Raw genomic sequence first — 12,802 nt, forward strand, 5'->3', positions numbered from 1 at the left:
TAGAAATACAAGCCTAAGGCTTGGCAGGGGCAAGATAGGTGATAGAATAAGGGAGGAGGGGACCCAAAGGAAGAATACAGTGTAGAACTGAACTGGTTCACCAAGGAGTCAACAAGCGGGGAAAAGGAGATTATAGCTAGTGCAGGGTTATCTGGAAGAGAACTGAGAGGTTGAAGGATTGGAGTTCTCTGTGAGGGTAAAGAACAGGGTTTTAAGATTGCAAGGGTACGGCAGACTGACAATCCACTTAAAGATAAGGAAACTAAAGCTCAGTGGCTAGTTTTGCTTTTTTTTTTCTTGTGGCCAGGTTCTCAAAAATAAGCAAGTAGCAGAGACAAACCCCCAAGTTAGTTCCTCGGATTCTAAATACAATATACTTTTCATCTCACTAAGTATTTTACACAAAGGATTTATGTATTCAGCAGTTCGAACAAAGCTGAGTATACAACCCTAATGCTCTATGCATCTATGATCACAAGGTCAGATTATGGTAACCAATTTGTTGGTAATCAGGTTAAGTTTTTAACCAGTTGGAAGCAACAAGGCAAACTAAGAGCAATGTGTGTTGGCATAAACTAAAGCTGCTTCACATATAATCAACACTCATAACTTCTCACCTGATAGTCTACAAGAAGCTCAGGACCTTTAAAATACCGTGAAGCCACTCGGACATTATATTCTTGGCCAGGATGATAGAACTCAGCCAAGCCCCAGTCTATTAGTCGCAGCTAGAAAAAAAAAAGAGAGAAATAATGTCAGTTTGGGGTCTTTGAACAAGTAAAGCTCTAAACAAAACAGTCCCCCTCCAAGACAGGAAACAATCAGTGGAGGCAACATAATCTCAACTGACAAAACACCCACCACGCCCCAATACACATATGAGAACTGTGCTTGTGAAGAATCAGTGTCTGAATGACAGAGAAGTTGGACTGTCCCTTTCTAGCTCCGAAGGACTCCTTCCCTTCAGAATTACATTCCAGCCACACTGAATACTCTGCCGTTCCTGATGCCTTTCTTGTACTTCTATGCCTTTGCCCTTGCTGTCCTCCATATCAGGAATTGTCTCATACCACATACCACTTGTTCAAACCCTTCACTAGCTTCAAGGCATAGATCAGTTGCCACTTTCTCCACAGGCAGTCTTGTTCTTTCACCTGGACAGTAATACTCCCTTATCAAATTCGAAACCCATAGTACTTTATGTGAATCTTTCATTTGTACTTGTCATCTTTGTGTGGTATATAAATGTACGTGTATACACACACACACACACACACACACACACACACACACACACCCCATTACCATTATTACTGTAGCGACAAAGTCTTACCAAAACTCCTTGAAGTGCCTAGCACAGTGTTCTGCACACTGGAAGTATTTTTAAAGCTATTTCTGTTCAATGGCACCAGACACTAGTTCACTACACTAGCTGCCCATCACCCTTAAAGCATACAACAGATGGGATTTAGCACTTGTCTCTAAGTAACTGGCTTACCCATCACAAGAAACTTAACATTATATAACTTTTGGCTGAAGGATGACTCAATCAAATGTTTCCCATAGGCATTAGTTCACTTATCTGTATTTCTTTAGTAAAAAGTCTTATGTACAAAATCCCAAAGATCTTTTTTTTCCTCTAAAAAAAAAAAGCCATATGATGGCAAGAACAATGAAACTAGGAATCAAAAGTTTTAGGATTTAGCCCTGTCTCTGTTTACTTACTTACCTTGGGAAAGCCACAACTTCTCTATGACTTAACTGCCTTATCTTTAAAAGGAAGGCAATAATATCCACCCTGCCTGCTTTATAAGAATATTGTGAGGACCAAATGAAATAATCAATGAGAATTCTTTGTAATAATGAAGATCTAGATAAATGTGAGATTAGCAGCACTTTATAATTTGTAAAACACTTTCACATACTCCTGGCTCTCAACACAACCCTGTAAGTTAGGCAGGTTAGGTATTATTTAATGCACTATATATGTGAGGAAATTGAGGCACCAAAAAAGTAAACTGGATTAACTTGATCTCACAGATGGTTATCTTCCAATTCATGGCTCAAAACTCTCTCCTGCTCATCACAATGACTCTCTTCCTAGATTTTATCCCCAGCAATGGTGGCTTCAACATGTTGCAGTTGAAAGTGGATGTTGGAGCTGATCATGAAAACAAATGAAACCTTAGTTTGCTGCTTTATACCTTTCTGTGTTCGTGATCGATCATGACATTATGAGGTTTAACATCTCTATGCATAATCCCCATGCTATGACAATAATCCAGGGCCTGCAGAGAAAACGTGTAAAAGAAGAAAAGGATCAGTCTCTGAAATTACATTGCTAACTTATATCTCAGTTCAGTCCTAGAAGCTAAGTGTACTCCTATCAATTTTCCCTCTCATGAAGTCTTGACGCTTCTAGGAACAATCACCTATAAGTAAAAAGTCAAACGTAAACAACTACTTCCCCTTTGGAAGTGCTAATTCTTCAATAGTTTTAACAGACCACCTGAATGGTTTATCTCTTTCAGCAGTAATCAAAATCACAGCATGTTAGAATTGAAAGAGAACACAGAGCCTTTGAGTTGGACGAGACTTTTGAATACTGAAAATGTCGGCAGTTGAAAGTAGCCCTGGAACACAGAGCCAAAGGAGAACTTAGAGGCCATGTAATCCAATCTCCCCTCATTGTACAAAAAAGCCTTAGAAAGAGAGCTGGAGCTGAGATAAAGATAAGGGGGAGACATATTAAAACCCAGAATCTTCTGGTTCCTAGGTCTAGTACTCTTTGAACTACAAAACATTTGTAGCCCCTATATCCTAGTTTATTCAAGGATGGCACTGTAATTCTGATAGATACATATGTACTAGCTTTGTGCATTTGGTAGCACTGTAACTCTGACAGATACCCATGCAGCTAAAAAAGTTTCTATTTAATGAAATAATTCATATTTCCAAAGTATTTCAAGGTTTACAAATGACTTTTCTTCACACCACCTCACTTCTAGTCTAGTGAGGTACAGAGTGCAAGTATAACCTGAATTTTTAAAGATGAAGAAATTGTAGCTGAGAAGTAAAGTGACTTTCAAAGTAAATAAGTGGCACAGCCATGATGAGAATCCAGGACTTTTGACTCCAAAACCAGAGACTTCACACTGTCTAATTAAGTAAAAGAAATGTTCTGTTTTCAAACAAGGATCTGCCACATCACAATATAGTAGTATCCAATTTCTAACTAAGGTATAGAGGGTAGTATAACCTTTGGAACTTGCCAACACAGCTCTCTAAGTCAGCTGACAGGAGTTGCTCAAATTATCACCCTTTCTGAAGGGCAAACTGGGCTTGTACTCCTCCCAGGGACAACTCCAGTATATTTGTAGCATATTGAGGCCTACGATTTTTGCCTTTGTATCCACAAAGCTTATTATAACAGTGCCTGGCATAAAGGTGCTTAATGAATGCCTGCTGACTTGACATGATTTGACAGCAGACTGAGAGGACTCTAGCCCTACAGAACTATGGATGTGGAATGATATACAAACATTTTTTCCTTTTTAAAATCTTTGTTAAGAGTGATACCGTGATGAATAGGGGAGGAGAGAGGAATATATTTGGAAATGAATGTGGTATAAAAACAGAAAATATCAATAAATTTTTTAAAAGAATTTTTCTTTTAAAGCTAATGAAAGGTAGTGTACAGAATCACTGGTTGAGTTGGAAGGGCCATTAGAGACCATTTAGTCTATCCCTTTCGTTTTACATGTAAAGAAACTGAAGCTGAGATGGGGGGAGAGGGTGTAAAAATCCTTGCCCATGGTTATACAGGTAGCAGTAGTGTCTGGATCTGAATCCTGGTCCTCTGATCTAAAGCTAGTGTTCTGTCCATTGCAATGATCTCCTTTGATATCACTCTTGTCATGTTCTATTTTACCACAGCTGGCAGGTCAAATCTTCACTGGACATAAAAAGAGACAGTCACATCTTCTGAAATAATAAGAGTTCTTATATCTATTGGGCCCAACTTGGGACTAAGTACTTTGGTAACTTAATTTTAAGAATCAAAGCCCACTATCAATCAGCACTCTTCAAGAACAAGTTTAAATAAACCATGGGATAATGATCTCTTAGGAACCGGACAGCAGGTAATCTGCTCTTGATTTGCCTGATGACATCCTTTGAATAGGGGTGTGTGTGTGGGGGTATTTATCAGATAAAATTAGGGAAGGGCCTACAAGATTAATTTAGCCATAACTAGCTTTTTTAGTCTTGAAAATAAGGTTTTCAAAGGATGAATAAAATATAGTGGAGATCATCAATACATTATTGCATGTCCCAGAGCCCTCCCAATTGTTCTGTTTCACCCCAAATCATATTGCTTGCTGATTTAAATCTTCCAAACCTACCACAACTTATGATCTTATGACATAATCATTTTAATTACATTCCAATGAAAAACCTATTAAGGAAAATAAGATTATAAAAAAGGCAATTTCTTAAGGATAAATATTGTATCTTATCCATCTCTGTACCTTCAGTGACACTCAACACGGTGTTTTACACATAGTTAAGTGCTTAGTAAATGTTTGGTTCAATTTGGAATTGAATTCTATTTAGGCAGTTATAATTTCAATGTTATAAAATATATTTATATACAAAATATATGTAACCAGTTATATAATACATAAATTATATAAAATTATATGTAATATATACAAAGCTAAATAAAAATAAATATATAATATGTATAATTATATAAAAATACATAAAATAACCAGTTATAATTTCCATAGCTTGATAAAAGAACCTCCAACAAAGGCTTATTCCTGAGTCTGAAAAGCTATGCCAGTTGAGCACAAGGTTTGGTAGGTCTTACACTAAGATGGAAAGGCTTAAAGGATGGGCTAAGCAATAATAAACCGTGCACCTATCATCCAAAGAACAATCTAGATTAGTAAGGAAAGGCTTATCATCAGAAAGCTGACCAGCAACTGATGAGTTTTTTGGCCAAAGCAGCTCATTAAGTATTAAGTCTACCAAAGGCCAAGAGGAGGTTGGGAGCTATACCATACTCACCCCAATGGAATCAGTGATATAATGTATTGTTTTATGAAGTTCCCACAGTTCCACTTGGTACCATAGAAGAGGTTCCTAGGCCAAATTTCTTGCATATTTTATAGTAAATTCACTAGTCTCAACAGAACCAATCAATTACATGGAATCACAGAATCTCAGTTAGAAGGGACTTCAAAGGCTATCTAATTCAATTCTTATAATAATCCCTAACGAACAGTCATCAAGTCTTTTCTTGAAAACCTCCAGTGAGCCAATAATTCCAACAACAGCTTTAATTGTTATCTGCCTCTTAGCAACTTCCATGAGCACCGAAAAGAGGAAGAGGGGAGAAAATACTAAAGTTTGGAAGACTTTTTTTTTTTAAACTTAAGTGTTTTCTTGCAGACTCTTGCTTTGTGCACAATAGTTGGGCAATAAAGAATTTTAGGACCACTTTCAGGATCATCCTATTTTCAGCAATGGAAGACATCTGATTATAATAAAGCTTATTCCCCAAATCATCAACAAAAGTCTTACCTTCAAAATCTCATACATATAAAATCGAATATCATAGTCTGTTAACGTCTGGTACAATTGCTGTTGAAGACAAATACAATAGCTCAGGATGAAGTAATGCCAACAGAAAGGTAATTTCTTATTTATTTCTAGTAATTCAAATTGAGTCCTACTTTGATAACTTTCCAAAGCACCACTGTTCCAATCTAACTAGCTTACTGGTCTTGCTTTCTCTCATCTAAAGTTCACATTAAGGACACTTGAAATTTTTAACCCAGTATGTAAAGTGAAGAGGAACTATTTAGACTCATTATGTGGGGGAAATACATGAAGGACTACTATAGATGAAGTGACAGCTCAATTTCCTTCATTGTACAAAGAAGGAAACCAAGGCCATGGGAAGTCAACTGCCCAAACTCATAAATGAGATGTAAACAAACCTAGCATTCCCACCTCTTAGTTTAGTGCTCTATCTATACTACAGTGATCCTCTCCTTAGATCAGTGATATACTAACAAAAAGCTGATGAGCACACACAATATCACCACAATAGGGAACATACAATCCTTGGTTTATGCACCCTGCAGACTATCACCCAACATGTAGGATTAAAATGGTGGCAAATATGCAGAGCCTATTCAACAGTGCTTTTGTCCTAGTCCCAATTCAAAAGCAAATACGGCACAATCTGATAATCTTTTCTTCAGTTTCCAAAGAGCTGCAGACTTTTTTTGGTTATTTAATAAATGGATGATGATGCTGATGATGCTCTAAGAGGGCTTTTCCAGGTATTATTAATCTGATTCTAAACAGTATGTTATTCTTTCCTTTTTTTTTTTTTGGTTGCCAAAGGAAATTTTCGATATTCCTGTTACAGGAATGATGAAATGCATGTCAAATCTCTTTATAACTCCAAAATTCTCTGAGCTCCTATAGTCTAGACAATTTTTGGTCATGAAAGAATTTTGTTGAACTGAAAACTATTTAAAATAACTGTCACAGGATGAGGCTAGGAAATCCTTTTTTTATAAAAGTAGTATGTGTTCTAACAGGATTTGATCTACTGTCACATCAAGCAGTAAAGGTTATTTTAAAAGCTTCAGAGCTTTTTAGAAGTTCTTCATAATTATCCTAAGGTAAGAAGCTAAGAGAGCTTCATAATTATCCTAAGGCAGGGGTGGGGAACCTGCCTTGTGGCATATAAAGAAGGCCCTTGCTTTTAGACACAATAATGTGTTCTTAGAAACCACATCTCAGCGTAGATCCTAACTAAGCATGCAGTACTGCTTTCTTCTGTTCAGACATCAGGGGAAATCTTTCAGCAAGTGGGTCAGGGTAGTGAGAAGTGAAATACAGATTTCTGTTAGGCACTATCAAATGCGTTGTGGCAAAATGCATAAATTGTTGAGATTTTATATCTTGAAATATCCTATGTCAAGATGATATATTCCCTTTTAAAGCAACTTAGATGCAGGCCCTTCTGATGGAATCACTTCTAGTGAAAAGTCACGTAACAGATCAAAAATCAACAACGGAAAAGGTCCATCACATATTGTACCTTGAAGTCTGTGTTGTTTACGTGTTCAAAAACCAAGGCAGGTGTTCGTGACTGGGGAAAAAAAAGAAAACAAAAATTAGCAACAACACTGAAATCTTTGGCTGGCACACTGTTTTGCAGGCTCTTTGTGGTGAGTTTGGCAGTCTCGGCCTCAGCCTCAGTAGCAGAAAACCCTCTAGTGCTAAGATCCCTCCCCCCTCAGATAATCACCACACTTAGGTAATTTCTGGGATGGATTCAGACAGAAGACATGGAGCTGAAGTCTCACCAGGCTCTAGGCAGCCCAAAATGCGTGCCCATCTGCATCGGACCTGAGTTTGCAAAATGGATTAACACATTTCAGTTTCCAGTGCTATCAGTCTCTTATCCTAGAAGAATAAGAAATAGTCTGTGGGTGGAGGTCTATTTGAAAGAAAGAAGCTAATCTGATTAAATGGTTGATCTGATTAAGCATTTCAAAAGCAGGGACTTAAGGGCAGAGGGAAAAACAGAAAGAGGCCAGTTTTATTCTAAGTCAAACCCAAACTCAGTGGGCCTTGCTAACTGCTACCATACTCACCACGGGGTCTTTTACTATATCTGCCAGCGTGATAATATTGGGGCCACCTCGCAGATTCTCCAAAATCTTTATTTCACGCTTGATTTTCTTCTTCTTTACAGGCTAAAAAGGGGAGAAAGTCATGTTAGTAAAATATGATATTCAAGAGTATTTCAATATGTAAAAAAGATACACAAAGCTATGACTACCAGTTATATTACATATGCATAAAATAGGACCTTCATGGTGGCCCTGGCATATCTTGCATGGAAATGGCTATGGTCTATAATGCACTCTCATGAAAATCCAATGCAATCTTAACTATTCTTCTTTGTAAAAGTTTAAAAAGTAAAAATTTAAACGAGTAGCTGAGAAGTTAAATGCCTGTCTCTCCAAGCTATTCTCAAAATACCTCACAATTGAAACTTACTGGTCTTGAATTCAAAGCTAACTTACCCACTGTAACTAGAATGACTGACAACACAGGAACCCTCAGCCAGATAGCTGTATTTAGGGAACAGTGAACAAACTATTCCTATTCCTGCCTAACTACATGATATTACCACTTCAACTCTTTCTCCCTTACTTGAATCCTATCCCTCTCTTCAAGGTCCTGGTCTTTCCTGATTATATTTTATAATTTTACATTATTATAATCCTTTTCTGATTATAATACTAGAGTCACAATCTTTTTAACTAGAAGGGGCCACAATAGCCATCTACTCTAACCCATAGTCAATGCCCTCTTTTTCTGCAGTGTTGGTCTATATAGACTCCATTTAGCATATAGCCTATATTGCCTTCAATTAACACATTTATTAAGCATTATTAATGCTAGGCATTCTCGAAAATGAGACTGTAGTCCCTGCCCTCAAGAAACGTGCATTCTACTATATATATTGACCTTTTTGCTTTAACTAGTCCTGTCACTTTAACATCATTAACTTTTTTTTTTGCTACTTAGATGTTTGTTTTTACTTCTTTACAAGGTTGTGGTTTAACATACTAGGCACTGAATAAATTAATGTTGATCCCTTTTTAGTGAACTGACCCATAAGTCCAGGTTCATGTGTTCTCTCTCTCTTACACACACACACACACACACACACACACACACACGCACGCACACACGCACGCACACACAGAGCATGTGCTACACAAACACTCGTCACCCCCAAAACGTTACTCAGAAAAGACATAATTCCCAGGGTGCCAAGTAAGAGAGAGTGCTAAGTGAAGAAATGATTCCTAATTGTAATGGGTACCTATAACTCCAGAAAGTGATTAGAAACTTTCTACTCCCACTATTTGGAGGACCTTAACATCTTTCTACCTTGTCAACTGCAGCTAAAACACTATTTTCCTTTTGTTAATACACCTCCCCAGCTAGATAATTTTGATTCCCAGCTGTGTAGAGTATAAAAAATACTGAATTTTTTAAAAAAATTTATTTATTTAACATATTTAGTTTTCAGCCTTGATTTTCACAAGAGTTTGAATTACAAATTTTCTCCCCATTTCTACCCCGCCCCCACTCCAAGATGACATATATTCTGGTTGCCCTGTTCCCCATTCAGCCCTCCCTTCTGTCACCCTACTCCCCTCCCATCCCCTTTTCCCTTCCTTTCTTGTAGGGCAAGATAAATTTCTACTCCCCATTGCCTGTGTATCTTATTTTCTAGTTGCATGCAAAAACTTTTTTTTTTGTTTTTGAACATCTGTTTTTAAAACTTTGAGTTCCAAATTCTCTCCCCTCTTCTCTTCCCACCCACCCTCCCTAGGAAGTCAAGCAATTCAACATAGGCCACATGTGTATCATTATGTATAACCCTTCCACAATACTCATGTTGTGAAAGACTAACTATATTTTGCTCCTTCCCATCCCATCCCCCTTTATTGAATTTTCTCCCTTGACCCTGTCCCCTTTCCAAAGTATTTGTTTTTGATTACCTCCACCCCCACCTGCTCTCCCCTCCATCATCCCCTCCTTTTTTTTTATCTTCTTCCCTCTTCTTTCCTGTGGGGTAAGATACCCAATTGAGTATGTATGGTATTCCCTCCTCAGGCCAAATTTGATGAGAGCAAGATTCACTCATTCCCCCCTCACCTGCCCTCTCCCCTCCTCCCACAGAACTGCTTCCTCTTGCCACCTTTATGCGAGATAATCCACCCCATTCTATCTCTCCCTATCTCCCTCTCTCAATATATTCCTCTCTCATCCCTTAATTTGATTTTATTTCTTTTAGATATCTTCCCTTCATCTTCAACTCACCCTGTGTCCTCTCTCTCTCTCTATATATATATGTATACACATACATATATATATACATGCACATTCACTTATATATATATATGGAATTTGAAGTAATTTGGTCCTTCTAGAATACCTCTCCAAAGCTGTCTAAATCCTCCAGCTTTTTAAGTCCCAGTTCAAGTCAGTCTCCTTTTGTGAAGCATTTCTTGCTCTCAGCAACTAGAAGTGATTTTTCTTTTCTCTAAACGTTCATAATTCCTTTATTTCTCTCATTCTAATATGTTCATTTGACAAGTTAAGTTAATCAGTTAAGTTCCCAGAGATCAAGAATTTTATTTAAAACTTTTTTGCTGTCCTCTATATATCAACATAGAGAGAAATAATACTGGGTAGTATGGAAGCATAAGTTATTAAGAACTGGATTCTAGCCTTGGTTCTGCTATTAACTAGTTAGTTATGACTTCAGACAAGTCACTTATATCCACTGCACCTCAAACAGTGAAACCTGCTTTACCTACTTCATATACAGTTATTAGAAAATAAGACAGGTATAAAAATTCATTGAAAATCACCAGTGATATATAAATTCAAGGTACTAGTGCCTATTACTTTCCTACTACTAAAACAGTAACAAAAGACTCCATTTCAAATTATCTCTGAATATTAAAATCTCTCCCTTCACTTACCTTGAGAATTTTAACAACTACTTTTTCATTATTTGTGATGTTGATGGCTTCAAATACTTCACTGTATTTACCCCGGCCTAACTTTCGAACTAGTTGATAGTCGTCTTGGTTTCTGCAAACAAAGAACACCATCAGTCTCAAAAGACTTTACATTTATTTACTACCAAGAAACAAGTCTTCTTATGAAGGCCTATCTTTTTTAACCAGGGAAGGCAGTAAGAAGTTTTAAAAATGACTGTAACTATATTTACATTTGTAAAAACCCGGTAAATTGTGAAATGTATCCTTTCATTTTTGTAATGTACATCTTAAAAGACAGCCCCAGTTAAAGCCTAGAAAGGAAAGAAGAAATTTTCAGTAGGCTATTCTGTAGCTCATGAACCACAGAGACATAGGTCTTTTCCTCTACTTAAGCACAAACTAGAGGTTAAAGAATGTTCACTTCTACTGCTTCCTACTTTGGATAATTGCGCTCCACAAAAGTACCAAACAGGCCCTTTTATGAGCGCTTAAGTGAGATTCTAGAAGTCAACTAAATAGTTAATTGGCCATATATTTTATTCAAACAATTAAAATGGATCCAGACATAATGGGAGGGTTTGAAGTACTATGAATGTACATAAATATGAAAATGATAACAGGTATGGTATAAGTGCTTTACAATTTGGACAAGTTAAGCTTAGTTGTTCCATTTCTATTCTTCTATAAACATATAAATGAAGGAATTCATGTATGCTATATGGCAGTATGCCAAAAATTTGACAGAGATGTTTAGAGACATTTAAATAGAACTAAGTCCAAAGCATTCTTTAAATTAAGACAGTGGTCAAGGTTGCTGTAAGTAGAAATACAGGTATTATCTAAATAGCTCAGAGACTGAAATACAAGAGTGGAAATGCTAGATTATCAACATATACTAACTACTACTGGCTTTTGATCCTTATCTGAGCAGACTTACCATCTCCTTATGTAGTTGCAATGAACTCTTAAAAAAAGTACCAGCCCACTTGAAACCTACAGCCAAGAGTCCAAGTGTCCTTCTATACTTGGAAAGCATAGGGAAATCATACAGGAACCTATCCATTTGCCAAGAAAATACAATAGGAAGGAAATGGCAGTCCTTCTCTATATATTTTATTACTTTTTTTTGTGCTTACACTCAGGGTATGAACTGATAAATATGGATCACTCTGGGGAGGAAATGGGTACTACCACCATTAAACAAACTGCACTGAATGACACTATAACTGCTCAAGTGAACATCTGGGCCAAATTCCAAGGACATATAGTCTTCTAACAAAGACAAGCACTGAGGGATTTTATTTTGTACTTCATAAAAAAAGGAACAATATTCAGGAGATATAACCTCAAAATCCTGAAGGGTAGGAGAAGAAAGTTCCCTAATCCCAAGAGTACCTTGGACAAGATTTGGGGGTTTCCTTAACATATCTAAGTACCAATTGTTATACTATCCTCAAAACTCCTTGGGTTAACAAAGTATTTCCAGAGAAGTCTAATTTGCTTTATATATAACAGTTATATCTAAGGTAAATGCTTTATACCAAGGAAAGAATGCTAGGACTCACTGGTTTTGTCAATGAAACAAAATTATTTCTCTGAGATGGTAACAGAACTTTCACATCTAAGATGTATGCAAGCTGTGACACTGGCCTTAACCTTAATGTATTACAGCTGCACAAACAGGTAGCTTTCCAGACACTGCAAAGCCAAATCCAACAACGGTCAGGGCCTTTGGGGGAACAGACTGAAGCAAGGGAAGACAATTACCCCCATTCCACCACATGTGACTCGTAGTCCCAGTATTCCCGGGGTCTGTGCGTGTTAACATCAGTGTAAACTCTGGCCCTGCTTGGCACGGGTCCCGACATGTCAGACAGGTTGGCGGGCAAAGCTGGACTTGATGTTAAAGTTCTGGTAGTCACTTAATTCAGAGCCAACTAGGGGTAAGGCCTTGTTTAGACCCCTTGTTTTCTCCAACTGCAGAAACAAAATGAACAAAGGGTTACTTAAAAAAAAAAAACCGTAATGGGGAAGGAAGGAGGGAAGGAATGGCTCACAAATACTACTCTTCCCAAGAATACCTCTGGCTCTATGACTTATCAACAAACCTCTCTTAAATGTATCAACCACAGTACTTATTGCTATATGAAAATCCAAACTATCCTTAAAATGATTCA

General features: G+C 37.3%; 1 protein-coding gene across 2 annotated transcripts in view; it reads right to left on the reverse strand.

The window, feature by feature from the left end:
* The window catches only part of CSNK2A1 (casein kinase 2 alpha 1), a 56,791-nt gene that overhangs the window by 10,671 nt on the left and 33,318 nt on the right, over nucleotides 1-12,802 (reverse strand). For both annotated transcript variants that reach the window (XM_036749097.1, XM_036749098.1), the window contains 7 exons: nucleotides 12,393-12,602; nucleotides 10,605-10,716; nucleotides 7,686-7,787; nucleotides 7,127-7,177; nucleotides 5,590-5,649; nucleotides 2,205-2,288; nucleotides 618-728 (listed from right to left, as the gene is read on the reverse strand). In XM_036749097.1, coding sequence (XP_036604992.1) covers nucleotides 618-728; nucleotides 2,205-2,288; nucleotides 5,590-5,649; nucleotides 7,127-7,177; nucleotides 7,686-7,787; nucleotides 10,605-10,716; nucleotides 12,393-12,493 — 621 coding nt within the window. In that variant the 5' untranslated portion in view covers nucleotides 12,494-12,602. The remainder of the gene's footprint in view (nucleotides 1-617; nucleotides 729-2,204; nucleotides 2,289-5,589; nucleotides 5,650-7,126; nucleotides 7,178-7,685; nucleotides 7,788-10,604; nucleotides 10,717-12,392; nucleotides 12,603-12,802) is intronic.

This window comes from Trichosurus vulpecula, chromosome 3 (genome assembly GCF_011100635.1).
Source record: "Trichosurus vulpecula isolate mTriVul1 chromosome 3, mTriVul1.pri, whole genome shotgun sequence".
Lineage (NCBI taxonomy): Eukaryota > Metazoa > Chordata > Mammalia > Diprotodontia > Phalangeridae > Trichosurus > Trichosurus vulpecula.